The sequence below is a fragment of the Ovis canadensis genome, chromosome 17, assembly GCF_042477335.2.
Source record: "Ovis canadensis isolate MfBH-ARS-UI-01 breed Bighorn chromosome 17, ARS-UI_OviCan_v2, whole genome shotgun sequence".
In the NCBI taxonomy this organism is placed as follows: Eukaryota; Metazoa; Chordata; class Mammalia; order Artiodactyla; family Bovidae; genus Ovis; species Ovis canadensis.
Genome location: NC_091261.1, coordinates 74,393,898 through 74,409,376, shown reverse-complemented (window position 1 = coordinate 74,409,376; position 15,479 = coordinate 74,393,898). Strand labels below are relative to the sequence as shown.

General features: G+C 49.6%; 1 protein-coding gene across 5 annotated transcripts in view; it reads left to right on the top strand.

The window, feature by feature from the left end:
* ACACB (acetyl-CoA carboxylase beta) overlaps positions 1 to 15,479 on the top strand; it is a 132,606-nt gene that overhangs the window by 63,899 nt on the left and 53,228 nt on the right. For all 5 annotated transcript variants that reach the window (XR_011250012.1, XM_069558243.1, XM_069558244.1 and 2 more), the window contains 14 exons: positions 1,763 to 1,872; positions 2,087 to 2,168; positions 3,322 to 3,420; positions 4,401 to 4,510; positions 4,636 to 4,746; positions 6,008 to 6,217; positions 6,511 to 6,681; positions 7,258 to 7,419; positions 8,915 to 9,078; positions 10,727 to 10,877; positions 10,984 to 11,087; positions 12,616 to 12,697; positions 13,415 to 13,560; positions 15,006 to 15,156. Coding sequence is in view for 4 of the 5 variants with exons in the window: in XM_069558243.1 (XP_069414344.1) it covers positions 1,763 to 1,872; positions 2,087 to 2,168; positions 3,322 to 3,420; positions 4,401 to 4,510; positions 4,636 to 4,746; positions 6,008 to 6,217; positions 6,511 to 6,681; positions 7,258 to 7,419; positions 8,915 to 9,078; positions 10,727 to 10,877; positions 10,984 to 11,087; positions 12,616 to 12,697; positions 13,415 to 13,560; positions 15,006 to 15,156 (1,853 nt within the window). In the remaining variant the exon portion in view is untranslated. The remainder of the gene's footprint in view (positions 1 to 1,762; positions 1,873 to 2,086; positions 2,169 to 3,321; positions 3,421 to 4,400; positions 4,511 to 4,635; positions 4,747 to 6,007; positions 6,218 to 6,510; positions 6,682 to 7,257; positions 7,420 to 8,914; positions 9,079 to 10,726; positions 10,878 to 10,983; positions 11,088 to 12,615; positions 12,698 to 13,414; positions 13,561 to 15,005; positions 15,157 to 15,479) is intronic.

Sequence of the window (15,479 nt, the reverse complement as noted above, 5' to 3'; positions counted from 1 at the left end):
CACTGGCCTCATCAGTGTTGGCCTCGCTCTTTTCTGTTGCAGAGGCTTGGAAAGTTCTGGAACGTTTGCTGCCAGTCCTTTCCGGAAGCTCTTTGCACAGCAGGCCTCCACTCCCCCACGCACAATTTGAATGTCATCGCTCTCCTGGTCATCCCTGTCAGAGCCTTGGCACTGCCCACAGCCTGTGGTTACCCTGCTTGTTTTCTTGTTTATCTTCTCCAACATGAAAATAAAATTCAACAAGGAGTGGGTCATGGCCTGACTCCTTGATTTGTAATCCCTGGGACCTCTCCCGTCACCAACACACCACGTTGGGTCAACATCAGAGGCCGGCAGGCCAGAAGGGAGCACTGCTCTCGAGTTTTTCTCCAAGTCTGCACATAACATTCGAGAGTTCCTTCTCAGGGTCTTGGAGAATGTCATAGTACAGATGTACTAACTCCTGACTTTTGATTGAATCTACCTTTGCACAGTTCAAAACACTGTTCTGTGAGAAGGGACTTCCCCACTGGTCCAGAGGTTAAGACTGAGCTTCAACTGCAGGGGCCTGGGTTCAGTCCCTGGTCAGGGAAGTTCCACAGGCGAAAAAAAAAACACACTGCCCCGTGAACACCCTTTTACATGTCTTTGGCCTCAATGATGAATGTTTTTTTAGAACATGTTCTTAGAAGGAGGATTTCTGTGTTTGAAGAGCATGAGTATATTAAAATCAAAGCATTGTATTGTATTCAGCAATGAAAAGGAAAGAAATCATCACGTTATAACACAGGTGGGGCTTCCCTGGTAGCTGAAACGGTAAAAAATCCACCTGCAATGAGGGAGACCTGGGTTCGATCCCTGGGTGGGGAAGATCCCCTGGAGGAGGGCGCGGCAGCCCACCCCAGTCTTCTTGCCTGGAGAATCCCATGGACAGAGGAGCCTGGCGGGCTGTAGTCCACGGCCATCAGGTTGCAAAGAGTTGGACACAGCTGAGTGACTAAGTACATGATACAGGCGAACCTTGAGGACATGGCGCTCAGTGAAATAAGCCAGTCACACAAAGACAAACACTGTTTCCACTGATGTGAGGTCCTGAGCAGTCAGGTCCATAGAGACAGAAGGCAGAAGTGTGGGTGCCAGGGCGCTGGGCAGTGGGATGGGGAGGCGTCACTTCGTGGGTATCGAGTTTGAGTTGCATGAGATGAGAAAGTTCCGGAGATCTGTTTCACAACAGTGTGACTATACTTGACACTACTGAGCTACATATGTAAAAAATGATTATGATGGGGAATTTTGTTATGTGGCTTTTTTTTTTTTAACCATGATTAGAAGCAAACATTGTATTGTTTAGTGGCAAAACAGTATTAAGATACATAAGAATTTTTAGGGAGTTCCCTGGTGGCCTAGTGATTAGGATTCCAGGCTTTCACTACCATGGCATGGGTTCAATCCCTGGTCAGGGAACTGAGATCCCACCAGCCACGTGGCACTGCCAAAAATTAGAAAAATATATAATGTTTTTAAAACCCACTTCTAATCCAACTATATTGATAGCTTGCTTCCCTCTTTTTTGTTGCCTTCCAGGCCATGACCAGACACACATATATTTTCACACAATTAAAGTCAAACTCAGTTTTTTCTACAAACTATCATATACGTTCGTTCCTCCATTGTGATCCTAGAATCGTCACGGTTATCCTTTCAGTGGCCACGCGTCGTCGTGTCCTGTCCTCGACTTGGGTCTGTCAGTCCTTCCGATTGCCTCTCTCTCGTTTAATTCCAGAGTATATCAAGATGGCAGATCAGTATGTCCCCGTCCCAGGAGGACCCAACAACCACAATTACGCCAACGTGGAGCTGATTGTGGACATCGCCAAGAGGATCCCCGTGCAGGTAAGTCAGACAGGCTGCCCCAGTCTGCCTGTGACGGGGACGATGCCCTGAGCTCTGGAGCAGCCCGGTTCCACAGTTCGGAAGGGATGGAGGAGCTGCGTCCTGGGAGACTCTGAAATCCAGGGCTGGTAGGACCCAGCAAGGAGCTTTTGGGGTGTGATGGGAGGCGGATTCTTGAAGAAAGACCTCTGTTTGTGCCTCTGTGTGTTTACAGGCGGTGTGGGCTGGTTGGGGCCATGCTTCTGAAAACCCCAAACTTCCGGAGCTCCTGCACAAGCACGAGATTGCTTTCCTAGGTAGAGTGCGCCTCCATCAGATAAGTGGGAATGGGGGTCTTAGAATTCTTGCTAATACAGACCTGGAAGGAGGGCGCCTGTTTGATGTTCCGACATCACATGTTCATGGTCAAGAGCAACTGAGTCCAGCAGTGGGAGGTCACATGGAAAGGTTGGCCAGCCCAGGGAAATAGCTGTTACCATGGTTACCACAGCAGAATGATGCTGGGGCAAGCAGAAGCCTCTGCTGGTGTTCCTGTTGGTACTGAGATACCAGCCATGTTCAGATTTCTAACTCAGGTTGGAAATCTTTGGGCCACACCTTTGCTTGGGCTGTTCTTAGGCCTTTGGAATGCCCTCACCCCCTGGGACCAGAACCCCTCATCTCTGCGGCTTATTAGGTAAAATGATACTTACTGTTCGTGGCATCTGTTTGTTTCAGAATTCAGATGTATAATTTGTAAACTTTACTCAGTTAGGTTGTCTGCCATCCTTGTGTGCAAATTGGAATCATTTACCATTCTCAGTAAATCCCTGTTGCTGCTTCCTAACCTCTGGGCCCACAGCACAGACTCGTGTATACAGCAGCTTGGTGCTAAGTCAGTACCTGATATTCACCTGAGGGTCTGCCTGGTGACCTGTGCTCACTGATGTGTTCTTTTCCATGGCCTCTCATTGGCTGTCACATGGGACTCTCATTATCTCTCATTTTTAGTTCTGGAAGTTGATGGTCCAGCCCTAGTGCCAGCCAACTACAGCCTACAGGCCAAATCCAGCCTGCTGCCTGCTTTTGTAAATAAAGTTTTATTGAAGCACGGCCCTGCCCATTCATTTATGTATTGGCTATGGCTCATTTATGTATTGCCTATGGCTCATTATAGAAAAAGTTTGCTAACCCATGGTCTAGTGTTTTGAGGTGCTGGCTTGCTCCCCTTGGTCTAGTCTTTTGCTGGTGAACTTTGTATAGGCCACTTAGCTCAAGCTGTAAATCATGTTTACAGTCCACATGTATTGAAAGTTGGCTGACGAAGTAGCAGACTAATAGATCTTTTTTCTTCCCCATCTTGACTTTCAATCCTTGAAAGCTGGGACCTGGGGACTTCTCTTTTGTGTACCTGATCAGCCCCCAGTTTCGAGGGCCTGAGTCTGCCTTCCCCCTTGCCCCACCCCTCAGGCCCTCCCAGCGAGGCCATGTGGGCACTGGGAGACAAGATCGCCTCCACCATCGTGGCCCAGACTCTGCAGATCCCAACGCTGCCCTGGAGCGGAAGTGGTAAGGGGCCCTGAACTTCACTTGGGGAGGACACCTGGGCCCAATCTTGAGAGCAGAAGGGTGACAGGAGTATGCTTCTTTAATTCTTTCATTTAAAATTTTAAATTATCAAGAAAGTGGTATGATATCGTTGTAGACATCTTAGAAAATAGGAAAAGTGTAAGGAAAAGAAATAGAAATTGTTTATAATCCAATGACCTGGTTTCAATCATGTGTTTTATTATTCCAGCCTTTTCTCTAGGCACATCCGTTTAAAAGCCAGAGCTCTTACAGTTAACAGTTTGTGATGTGTTTGGTTCCTCACTAGTCTGTCTGTGTCAATAAATATACTTCACAACACTTCAGGCGCCTGCATTGGATTATATTATACAGATGTACCTTAATTTACTAACAGTCCCCTGTAGTTATACTCTTGGTTGTTTCCAATTAATTTTTTTCTAAATATGAAAATATTTAAAGCCTTGATAATCCTGTAGCTAACTCTCTATGTACATTTTAATCGTTTCTTTAGGGTAAATTCCTAAAAGTGGAATTTTTAGAATAGGTTAAAAAAAACAGGAAAACATTTCAAGAGTTTCTAAACAATTTGATTTTTTCCTACAAAGATTGAATTTTAAATTTGGAGTGAAAAGTTTGTTTTTGTGTTGTCTGTTGTTGTTTATTTTTGAAATCTTCATAGGATTTTAGAAAGCAGTGATTGACATACAAATGACTCCAAAAGATAGAGTTGGGGTTTTTTAAAAAAAATTCAGATCAATGGCTGTTCTTGGTAGACTCAATCTGAATTGTCTTAAGCTTGGTTTCCCATTCAGGGTTGAGTTGGTCCTTAAGGAAATGAAAATGCATAGTGGGAAACTGAAGGACTGTGTCTGAATTCTGTTCGCCCAGAGGCCAGGTCTAGAGGTGCTGTGGTGGGAAGAGGCACTGGGTCGTGTCTAGGCTGTTTTGGGGAGGATTCTGTTTCCTCTGTGACTCTCCAGGTCTGACGGTGGAGTGGGCGGAACACAGTCTACAGGAAGGGCAAAGGATCAGCATCCCAGAGTCCATCTACAACAACGGTTGCGTGAAAGATGTAGATGAAGGCTTGGAGGTAAATGCATATCCTTGGAGGGGTGGGGGGGTGGGGGGGACCCGGAGCCAGAACCTTCTCATAAGCCTGGTACCAGCAGAAACTGTCTAAACCTCTAAAGAGGTCTGTTTGTCCTTTGCCCTCAGGCAGCAGAAAAAATTGGTTTTCCCTTGATGATCAAAGCTTCTGAAGGTGGCGGAGGGAAAGGAATCCGGAAGGCAGAGACTGCTGAGGACTTCCCCATCCTGTTCAGACAAGTGAGCTCCTCACGCTGTGTGTTTTCCCATGTGTCTTTGGGAATTGTGCTTCTTCGGTTGGTGGCCACCAGATTCTTTCCACTAATGTTATTGTGTCACAACCGAGAGGATGCGTGGGGGAGCTGAAATATTGCTGTGTTGTTGCAAAGCGAATGTATTCATCTTTACTCGCAAAAGTCCAGGGCTTGGGTTGATCTATACACTGTTTCCTTAGATGTTTGATTCTATGGACCAGTGTGTCTGTAAAGGATTTCAGAGATACCTGTTTGTGAGGATATCTATCTGTGACTATTTGTCTATCGAGAGATGGAATATTTTGTACAGTTTAGCAGTTTCAGTATTTTTAATGTTTGTAGATGATCAATTTTATTGTTGGAACAAATTGTGTATTTATTTATTTGTAGCTGGTTTTCTACTTTTAAACCATTTTGCCTGGGGGGTGGGGGAAGGAATACATTAGCAGACTGGGATTAAAATATGCACACTACTACATTTAACATAGATAACTAACAAGCACCTACTGTGTAGCCCAGGGAACTATACTCAATATTATGTAATAACCTACAAGGGAAAAGAATCTGGAAAAGGAAAAAAAAAAAAACAAAACCAGCATGACTCCTGTTAGCCACTGGGTTTCTTTCCAGTACTTTTCCTGTAGTATATACTTTTGCACAGACCTTCATATAGTTCTAGATTTTTTAAATTACTTTGTGTGTTTCTGACGGTGCCAAGTCTTCGTTGTTGCGTGCTGGCTTTCTCTAGTTGCGGCGAGCATCCTCACGGCGGTGGCTTTCCTTGTCGCGGAGCACAGGCTCTGGAACATGCGGGTCGGTGGTTGCGGTGCGCTGGCTTAGTTGACCTGAGGCGTGTGGGATCGTCCCAGACCAGGGATCGAACCTGTGGCCCCTGCATTGGCAGGCAGAGCCTTAACCACTGGACCACCGGGGAAGTCTCCACAATTCTGTTATATTATTTTTCACAGAAGTGGGATCCTCCCGTGTGTTACTGCAATCTCTTTTCTTTTTTAATTGTCTTACGAGTAATTCCATGTGAATCCTTATTTTTACTCCATATTCTACATTATGTATTTTTGATCATATTTGATTTTGAGAATGTTATACCTTTGAGAAAAGGTAACACTAAAAGCTCAACAAGACCGTGGGCATCCCTGCCATTGTTGCGTGCTCTCCTTGGAGAGCTTCCTGCTCCAGCTCTGCTTTCCCAGGGAAGAGCCTGCCACCCTGCCATCCTCCTGCCTCAGGTGCAGAGCGAGACCCCTGGTTCGCCAATCTTCCTCATGAAGCTGGCCCAGCACGCCCGGCACCTGGAGGTCCAGATCCTCGCCGACCAGTACGGGAACGCAGTGTCCCTGTTCGGGCGCGACTGTTCCATCCAGCGGAGGCACCAGAAGATCATAGAGGAGGCGCCGGCCACCATTGCCACGCCGGCAGTGTTCGAGTTCATGGAGCAGGTGGGCTCTGGGGAGCTTGGGTGGGGGAGGCATCTCAGCTGAGCACCAGCGAGAGCTCTCAGTGCCCAAGTTGCCAAAGTGGAGTGGGTGTCCAGGAGGAGATGAAGGGGCAGGGGGTGGAGGGAGGAGATGAATTCAGCCTCATGCAGGTTTATTGAGCTATGATCTCTGAGGTCCTGAGGTCATTTACACACTGCAGGTCCTCAGCCTGCATTCGGTCAGGGAACCGGGATGTTTCCCCCCCTACCCCGAGAAAACCACCGGCACCCTCTTCTTCCCCATCTTGTCTGCAGTGTGCCGTGCGCCTGGCCAAGACGGTGGGCTATGTGAGCGCGGGGACCGTCGAGTACCTCTACAGCCAGGACGGCAGCTTCCACTTCTTGGAGCTGAATCCCCGCCTACAGGTGGAACATCCCTGCACGGAGATGATTGCGGATGTCAACCTGCCCGCTGCCCAGCTGCAGGCAAGGAGACGGGCTCTGAGCCCTGCGGGGGCTTGTGCCCAGAGCTGGGGGTGAGGGTCTCCTGTCCTGCTTAGGTCAGACCTCCCTCCATTTGGACTGGCCTGGTCATTGCTTCCTGCTGGGAGTCACTCACACACTCTGGTGGGATATGCCACAGGTCCCTTTGAGTAGGTCACATCCTAAGACCCAGTAGACTCAGTGTGATCCTTTGGCTCAGCTGATGTCCTCCGTCATCCGCTTCTTCCTCATTCCTCCAGATCAGCTTTCCCTGCGTCCTTCACAAAACTTCCTTTAGCTCTGCATCTGGACGCTGTTTCCCCTCCCCTCCCAGCTATTAAGAGTCTGTAACTTTTATCTGATGCTCATTATGTGTTGTGACTGTTGCTTCTTTGCCCAAGGACACGGCTCCAAGGGGGCAGAGGCAAGCTGTCTCTTTCTTTCCTTGCGTCTCCCATGTTGTACCATCTTGTGGCCCCAGGAGGAGCTCAGTATATTCCAAATCATTCACTGTCCCTCTAGCTCTGTGCTCTGGGTTCGAGGACTGACCCTCTCACGGGATAGACTTCTTGATTTCAGATCGCCATGGGTGTGCCGCTGCACCGGCTGAAGGATATCCGGCTTCTGTACGGAGAGTCCCCGTGGGGGATGACGCCCATTTCTTTTGAGACCCCTAGCAACCCTCCCATTGCCCGAGGCCACGTCATTGCAGCCAGAATCACCAGCGAAAACCCAGATGAGGCAAGTCGGGGGTGGTGGTAGGGGGCCTGTGTTTCCACCACCTCCAACCTCCCAGCTTGGGGCAGACCCCAAACCTTAGCCTGGAGGAGACGCCTAGACCTCACAGTTTACAGACAAGGAAATTGAAATGCGGGAAGGGAAGGGATGAAAGGGTTCATCCACAGGTGCTGTGTGCCAGGCACCAGGCAGATGCCTGGTGTGTCAGAGGACAGCCACGCCTCTGGGCATTGTCACCCTATATCACAGCTCCAGAGGGTGGGGCGACCCGCCTCATGCCCAGAACCTGCTGAGTCCAGGGCCGAGTCCCAGTGGTGCACTGCAAAGGTCACATATGTCCACCTTTGGGACGGGCAGCTGGGTTTAGAGCGCAGATCCTTGGATTTCTGGCCCCATGAACTTTTGACTACATACAACATACAGTCTAAGGCAGCAGTCCCCAACCTTTTTGGTACCAGAGACTGATTTCACGGAAGACAGTTTTCCCGTGGACCAGGGTGGGGGGCGGGGATGGTTTGCGGATGATTCAAGCACATGGCATTTATTGTGTGTTTTCTTTCTATTGTTATTACATCAGCTCCACCTCAGATCATCAGGCATTAGATCCCAGTGGTTGGGGACCCCTGGTCTAAGGAGTCCCTCTGTGACTTGTTCTTACTTGTGCCTTAAAGTACCAAGCAGCTAGCGTCTGTCACAGTTTACGTGTATACTAACAGTTGTCACATAACCACCATAATCGACGATTTAGTTATTTAATGACTTCATTCAAGAAACTTGGGATGAGAGAAGTTTTATCCCCTCTCTCCTATGGTGACTGTATTAGTTTGGGATCTTTGGCTAAGAGCAAACAATCAATTCCAGTGGTGGGCAGGCAAAGTGGGAGACTTTTAGGGAGTTGATGGCTTATTCACAGGATGGAGGACCACGTATAGAAAAAACCCAGACACCTGAAACTTTGCGTCTCTCGGCTCCAAGCATGTCTGCCAAAATGAAAGCCTTTATTACAGGCAATCCCGGCCAGAGCATCAAACCCACCTCTCCCCCTTTACCAGAGTTATACTCAGAAGGGGGTGGGTCGTTCTCACAAAGGGAATTTATGTGTGCGTTAGCATCAACTAGGGCTAACGTTGCATTTCTGTATCTGCCAGACTTTTCATAGTCTAGAATTGGAAATCCCTCTCCTCTTATAAACATTTTCTGATCGACAATGGCAAGCACATAAAGTCAGTAGGTACCGTCGCTCAGCTCCATCAGGTGATTACCGGTCCCCAACTCGGTTGTTATCTTTCAACTTTTTTTTTTAAGAATAAAAATTCCACGCCTTGACGTGCTCACATGGATATACCTGCACTGCTCATGACAAGTATCAATATTTTATTGATCACACTAAGCTCTGGGGTGTGGGAGGGGCTCTTGGGTTTTCCTAGGATTTAATTCTGATGAAAATAGATCTGGAGTAATAATTTCTTCTGTTTTGCTTTTTCTGTCCGGGCTGCAGGGGTTTAAGCCAAGCTCCGGAACAGTCCAAGAATTGAATTTCCGCAGCAGCAAGAACGTATGGGGTTACTTCAGCGTGGCTGCGACTGGTGGCTTACACGAATTTACAGATTCCCAGTTTGGGCACTGCTTCTCCTGGGGGGAGAACCGGGAAGAGGCTATTTCGTTAGTATCTCCCTCCCTCCCTTCCTTCCACCCCTTCCTCTGAGAAACTAGAAATTATTAGCCTGTGGGTTCAGACGCAGAGCAGTTAAGGGGATGAAGAGCAGACCTTATCTTAAACACCTTATGCCAAAGTCCAAGAACACAATCTGCCCTCTTCCCTTGTTTGAGACCTGTGACAACATACATGGAATCAGTTCACCAAGGTCACTGATCTTGAGCTTGTTACAGGTTGAACTTGAAGGTGATCCAAAGAATGTTCAAGGTGATTCCAGGAGTTTAAAAGGTGCTGAGTGCTATAGCTTTTTATTTAAAAACAAAAAAAAAGGTGCAGGGGCCCTCTTTTAAATTTAAGTCTCTTAAGTAGTTCCCCGAGAAATCCACATTGACAAAGAAGTCCTCAAATGCCAAAACACCTACATCTTTTTAAAAATTGAAGTATAGTTGATTTACAGTGTTGTCTTAATTCCTGATGTATAGCAAAGTGATTCAGAGAAGGCAATGGCACCCCACTCCAGGACTCTTGCCTGAAAAATCCCATGGACGGAGGAGCCTGGTGGGCTGCAGGCCATGGGGTCGCAGAGAGTCGGACATGACTGAGTGACTTCACTTTCACTTTTCCCTTTCATGCATTGGAGAAGGAAATGGCAACCCACTGCAGTGTTCTTGCCTGGAGAATCCCAGGGACGGGGGAGCCTAGTGGGCTGCCGTCTATAGGATCGCACAGGGTCAGACACGACTGAAGCGACTCAGCAGCAGCAGCAGCAAAGTGATTCGGTTAAACACATATATGTGTACATTCTTTTTTTAGAATATCCTTTTCAGTTACGGGTTATCATAAGATATTGAATACAGTTCTCTGTGCTATACAGTAAGACGTTGCTGTTTGTCCATCCTATAGATAACAGTCTGCATCTGCTAACCCCGGCCTCCCACTCATCCCTCCCCCACCCCCACCCCTTGGCAATCACAAGTCTGTTGTTTGTGAGTCTGTTCCTGTTTCGTGAGTACATTCACTGGCGTCGTATTTTAGATTCCATGTAAAAGCGATATGATCTGGTGTGTTTCCCCTATAACACTCTCCCTGATTTCATAGAGAGAGGAGTTTTCTGCCCTTTAGACTGGACATGTGTTTGATGGGAGGGGGCCCCTCTGGGAAACAGGAGGTGGTTACAGCCAAGCTGGCGGCTGCCCTGCGCAGAGTGGGGTACGGGTGTCAGCCATCTGTCCGTGCACCCCAGGCACACTGGGCAGCTGGGTGGACAGCTAGAGAATGACTCCTCCTTGGGACACTGAGGGATTTTGACAGGTCCAGCAGGAGAGAGAGTCAAAGTGACTGGCAAGGTTGATAACAATTATAATCACTAATTAATCATTTCATAACGGCTAACATTTACTGATCAGGGACCATGTTCTTTATATGGGTTGTCTCATTTGAATCCCCAAGTACCTGTGAGAAGGCAGGGTTATCCCCCCATTTTCCAGATGAGGACACTGAGGCCTGGGCGGTTTAGTCACTGGCCCAGTCCATGCTGGAGGCTGTCTGATTTGGGACACTCTCTTCTCTACGGTTCTGGCTCATTGGGAACCATGCTGGAGCTGATGACACATATGTGAATTGGGAAAACAGTCTGTGTGACTTCCCCTCAAGGAACATGGTGGTGGCTTTGAAGGAACTATCCATCCGGGGCGACTTCAGGACAACTGTGGAATATCTCACCAACCTTCTGGAGACTGAGAACTTTCAGAGCAACGACATTGACACCAGCTGGTTGGATAACCTCATTGCCGAGAAAGTGCAGGTAGAGGGCTGCATGCATCTCCCCTGGGGGTCCCGGAACCACCACCCTCCCCCGGCTCCCTGTGGCCTTGGTCCCTGTGGATACTGACGCACAGAGTCTCTCCCAGGCTGAGAAGCCAGATATCATGCTCGGGGTCGTGTGCGGAGCCTTGAACGTGGCCGACTCCATGTTTAGAACATGCATGACGGATTTCCTACATTCACTGGAAAGGTAGGGCGTAGGGGTACTTCTTTCCCCTCTTGGGATACGTGTTGTGGCAAGTAAGGTAGACACGTGTTCTTTGGGTGCAAATCAGTCACCCCGCAGTCAGTGAAGCCTTCCTGTCGTCACCTTCTCCTCCTGCCCTCAGTCTTTCCGAGCATCAGGGTCTTGTCCAATGAGTCGGCTCTTTGCATCAGGTGGCCAAAGTATTGGAGCTCCATCTTCGGCATCAGTCCTTCCAACGTGCTTGCCTCTGTAGAATTCCTCAGATACACCTGGGCTGCCCTGAAAGAGGCTGGATGATTGGGGTGGGGGGACGAGAGGGGTTCTCAAGGCCAAGACAGCCGTCATCCTACAGACAGCCACGTACATACTCATGCTGACTTGTGTAAGTTAAGTGACAACAGGCAGGAGTTCAGAGAGGAAGATGTGACCTTGAGAAGCAAAGCAGGTTATAGGTCACCTCTATAAATGAATCAGGTGGCCAGTGAAATGGACCCCATGAAGATGGCCAGGAGGTCCCTCTTAGGATGGACCAGGGTTTCCCAGCCTCTATATCACTGGCATTTGGGGCTGGGTCATCTTTTGTGGTGAAGGCTGACCTGTGCCAGATGGGACGTTAGCCCATCCAAAGCGTCCCCTCCTCCTCCTCCGGAAGTCAGGACAATCGAGTGTGTCTCCAGATACTGCCATCTGTCCTCTCGGGAGAGGCAGAAATCTCCCTCCCCCTGCCTCGCCCCCATTGAAAACCACTGTGATGGGCAAAGGAGACTACCAAAAGGGAACTAGAAGGATGAAAGGTTTTAGTCCTTGGATCATGTGCTTTTTTAAAAAATATTCTTATTTATTTGGCTGCACTGGGTCTTAGTTGCAGCCTGTGGGATCTAGCTCCCTGACTGGAAATCAAACCCAGGTCCCCTGTGTTGTAAGCGCTGAGTCTTAGCCATTGGACCACCAGGGGCGTCCCAGACAATATACTTTTGAACGGTAATAGAGTCACAATATGGGCTTCCCTGGTGGCTCAGCGGTAAAGAGTCTGCCTGCAGTGCAGGAGACCTGGGTTTGATCCCTGGGTTGGGAAGGTCTCCTGGAGGCGGGCGTGGCAACCCACTCCAGTATTCTTGCCTGGGGACTCCCGTGGACAGAGGAGCCCGGCAAGCTACAGTCCATAGGATTGCACACAGACAGACATGACCAAAGCACCTAAACAGCAGCAGCAGAGGCCCTGTCCGTGCACTGGTTTCTTTCACAAGCAGGTGGCAGGATTCCCGCATAAGGACTTCTTCCGAGAAGCAGCAGCATGGAGTTTGCATCTTGGGAAGCCCTTCTGAAATTTCATATCCTGCAGCAAGACCAGTTCCCTTCAGTTCTAAGGGGTATCAGGTTCCTTGGGACTGTCCATCCCTTGACTTTATCAACCAGCCGTGGTGATGGTTAGGAGAGGCAAAGAGCAGGTGGCTTTCAAAATCCAGAGAATGGATGGCCACAGAGTTCTTGGTCTCTCCTAGACTCACTGCAGGTCTGTCTTCTCTCCCAGGGGCCAAGTCCTCCCTGCAGACTCTCTGCTGAACATCGTGGACGTGGAATTAATTTATGGAGGCGTCAAGTACATCCTCAAGGTAAAGGTCTCTCTTTCTTGGATGTCTCCAACACTCTGGGGGCTCAAGGGAGTTTTATTTCTGCCACACACCACCCCTGCAATGGATTTTCTCATGCCTGCTCCCGGGACACCCCTTGCAGTTCCATGACCTTGAAACCTATGGGCTTTGGGTACAGAACCCGTAGGCTTGGACCTCATGCACAAACAAGGCATAATAGAGCATGTATTGGTTTCCCACGGCTGCCATAATTAAGTTCCATAAACCGGTGTCTTCACCAGTTTCACCAGAAATTCATTGTCTCTCAGTTCTGGAGGCCAGAAGTCCAACATCAAGGTGTTGGCTGTGCCGTGGTCTCTTAGGCTCCCAGGAACCACCCCTTTCCTAGCTTCCAGTGGTCGTGGACAGTCCTCGGTGTTCCCTGGCTTAGAGGTTATCACTCCAATTGCTGCCAGCCTCTGGCTTTGTATGGCCACCTGTGAGTGTGTCTGTGTCTGTCTTCATCACCCTGTGCCTGTCTGGGTCTCTTCTCGTCTTACAAGAATACCAGTCAGACTGGATTCAGGGCTCACCCTAAGCCCGCGTCCCTCCTTAACTGACTACGTCTGCAAAGACCCTGTTTCTGAGTAAGGTGACATGCCGAGGTTCTGGGAAGGACGTGGACTTGGGGGGACACTGTTCAACCCCTCACAGTATGCGAGCAGAACCACGGCTCAAGGGCAGAACCTGTCCCCACAGGTGGCCCGGCAGTCTCCGACCATGTTTGTCCTCATCATGAACGGCTCTCACATCGAGATCGACGCCCATCGGCTCAACGATGGGGGGCTACTGCTGTCCTGCAGCGGCAACAGCTACACCACCTACATGAAGGAGGAGGTGGACAGGTGTGTGGCCAGGGACACCCGAGCCAGCTCCCTGCCACTGTGGGGTCTGTGTGCAGGCTCAGGCTCTCAGCCAAGGCACCTTCTCCAGGACCTTCTGGGGCTCTTGGGAGGTTCATCTCGAGGGTGGAATCCCAGGCTGCAGGTTGGCATCCATGGAAGGTCCCTAGGCATCCCTTTTCTAGCAATGTGGACGGATTCAGGGCTTCCAGCTCCGCAGCCTGTGAGGTGTACACTGAGTCCCAGCGGCTCCGGGTCTGAGCTGCAGTGTCCACACCCATTGGAGCAGGGCTGGGGAAAGATGCGGTTATCCAGTTAGGGTAATGGCTATTTATTTGATCATCTGTTGGGTTGGCCAAAACGTTTGCTTGGGTCTTTCTATAAGATGTTATCTACGAATAAACTTTCTGGCCAACTCAATACTTACCCCAGGTGTCAGGCTAGGTGTCAGCAGAGAGCCGTGGTCACGACTCATGGAGTCTTGTTGGGAAAGAGACACATCGAACAAGCGGATGGCAGCAGGGAAGGTTGCTGTGGGTCAGGGTGGGTGGAGCATGGGGTGACCTGGAAGCGCTCAGTGTGGGGAGCCTCACGAGACAGAGACCCTGTTACTCTGGGGTGTCTGACCAGCCCGAGCTCACACAATGAAACACAAACCCCTACTCCCACCGCTGACAGGCAGCAAAGACCCCAGGCCAAGAAGAGTAAAGTGGGGGAGGGATGGAGGTGGGGCTTCCAGAGGCCCCAGACCTGAAAAAGCTCCAGTTAGGGAATGCAGGTTCCTTTCCCAGTCCATGGAAGAAGGCAGACAAGATACACCCCAGATTGGCGTTGTGTTACCTCTTTTTAGCCCGTGTTCTCTCTGCCAAGAATATTTAGGGTGATTATAGGCACTGCCCATGGGGCATGCTCTTCCCGGTTCTGTTACAGAAAGTGAAAGAGTTAGTGTCTCAGTCATATCTGACTCTGCGACCCTGGACCAGAGCTCCTCTGTCCATGGGGATTCTCCAGGGAAGAATACTGGAGCTATTCCCTTCAGGGGATCGTCCCATCCCAGGGATCGAACCCAGGTCTTCCTCACTGCAGGCAGATTCTTTACCATCTGAGCCACCAGGGAAGCGGTTCTGTTATAAGAAGCCTTTCCCTGGGTCAGTATGTATTGAATAATATCGATATTGCTGATTGCTTTCTCTGTGCCAGAGCCTGTTGGAATTACGTAAGGGAAAAGAAGCTAGTTTTCTGCCAGGAAGGGGCCCCACCCCGGCTCACCCCCAGAGTCTTTGGGGTAATTGTCAACACTATTTGGGAAGAGTGGAGTGAGTCGCTCAGACCATCCCAGGGTGATGCTCCCGGCTGCTGTTAGGGAGGGAAGACACTGTCAGAAGCCTGACTCGGCACCTTGGTAGATGGTGCCCTCCTGTGTCCCCACCACCTCCTTCTTCCTCCAGTTACCGAATCACCATTGGTAACAAGACGTGCGTGTTTGAGAAGGAGAATGATCCCACAGTCCTGAGATCCCCTTCAGCTGGGAAGCTGGTGAAGTACGCCGTGGCGGACGGGGAACACGTTGAAGCTGGGGGCAGCTACGCCGAGATAGAGGTGACTGCAGAGCTGGCCCCCAGGGTGGGGCCCCAAGGGAGGACCCTCTGGGCAGGCTGCTGCACTCAAGCCAATAGACCGCCCCTTCCTCCTGAGCTCTCTCGTGCAGATCCCTCACAGAGCCACTACGTGGGGGGTTCAGCCCCAGTTCCCTGCCTTATTCCACGGGAAAAAAAAAATCTCAAAAAATGTATACCTCCCCAGCTGGTAAATGATAATGATGCTGACAATTAAAAAGTGGTAACCCAACACCTGCAAAGCACTTACCACGTGGCAGGCACCCTTCTAAGCATTTTCTCTGTCTTAATTCCTTCTTTAACCTT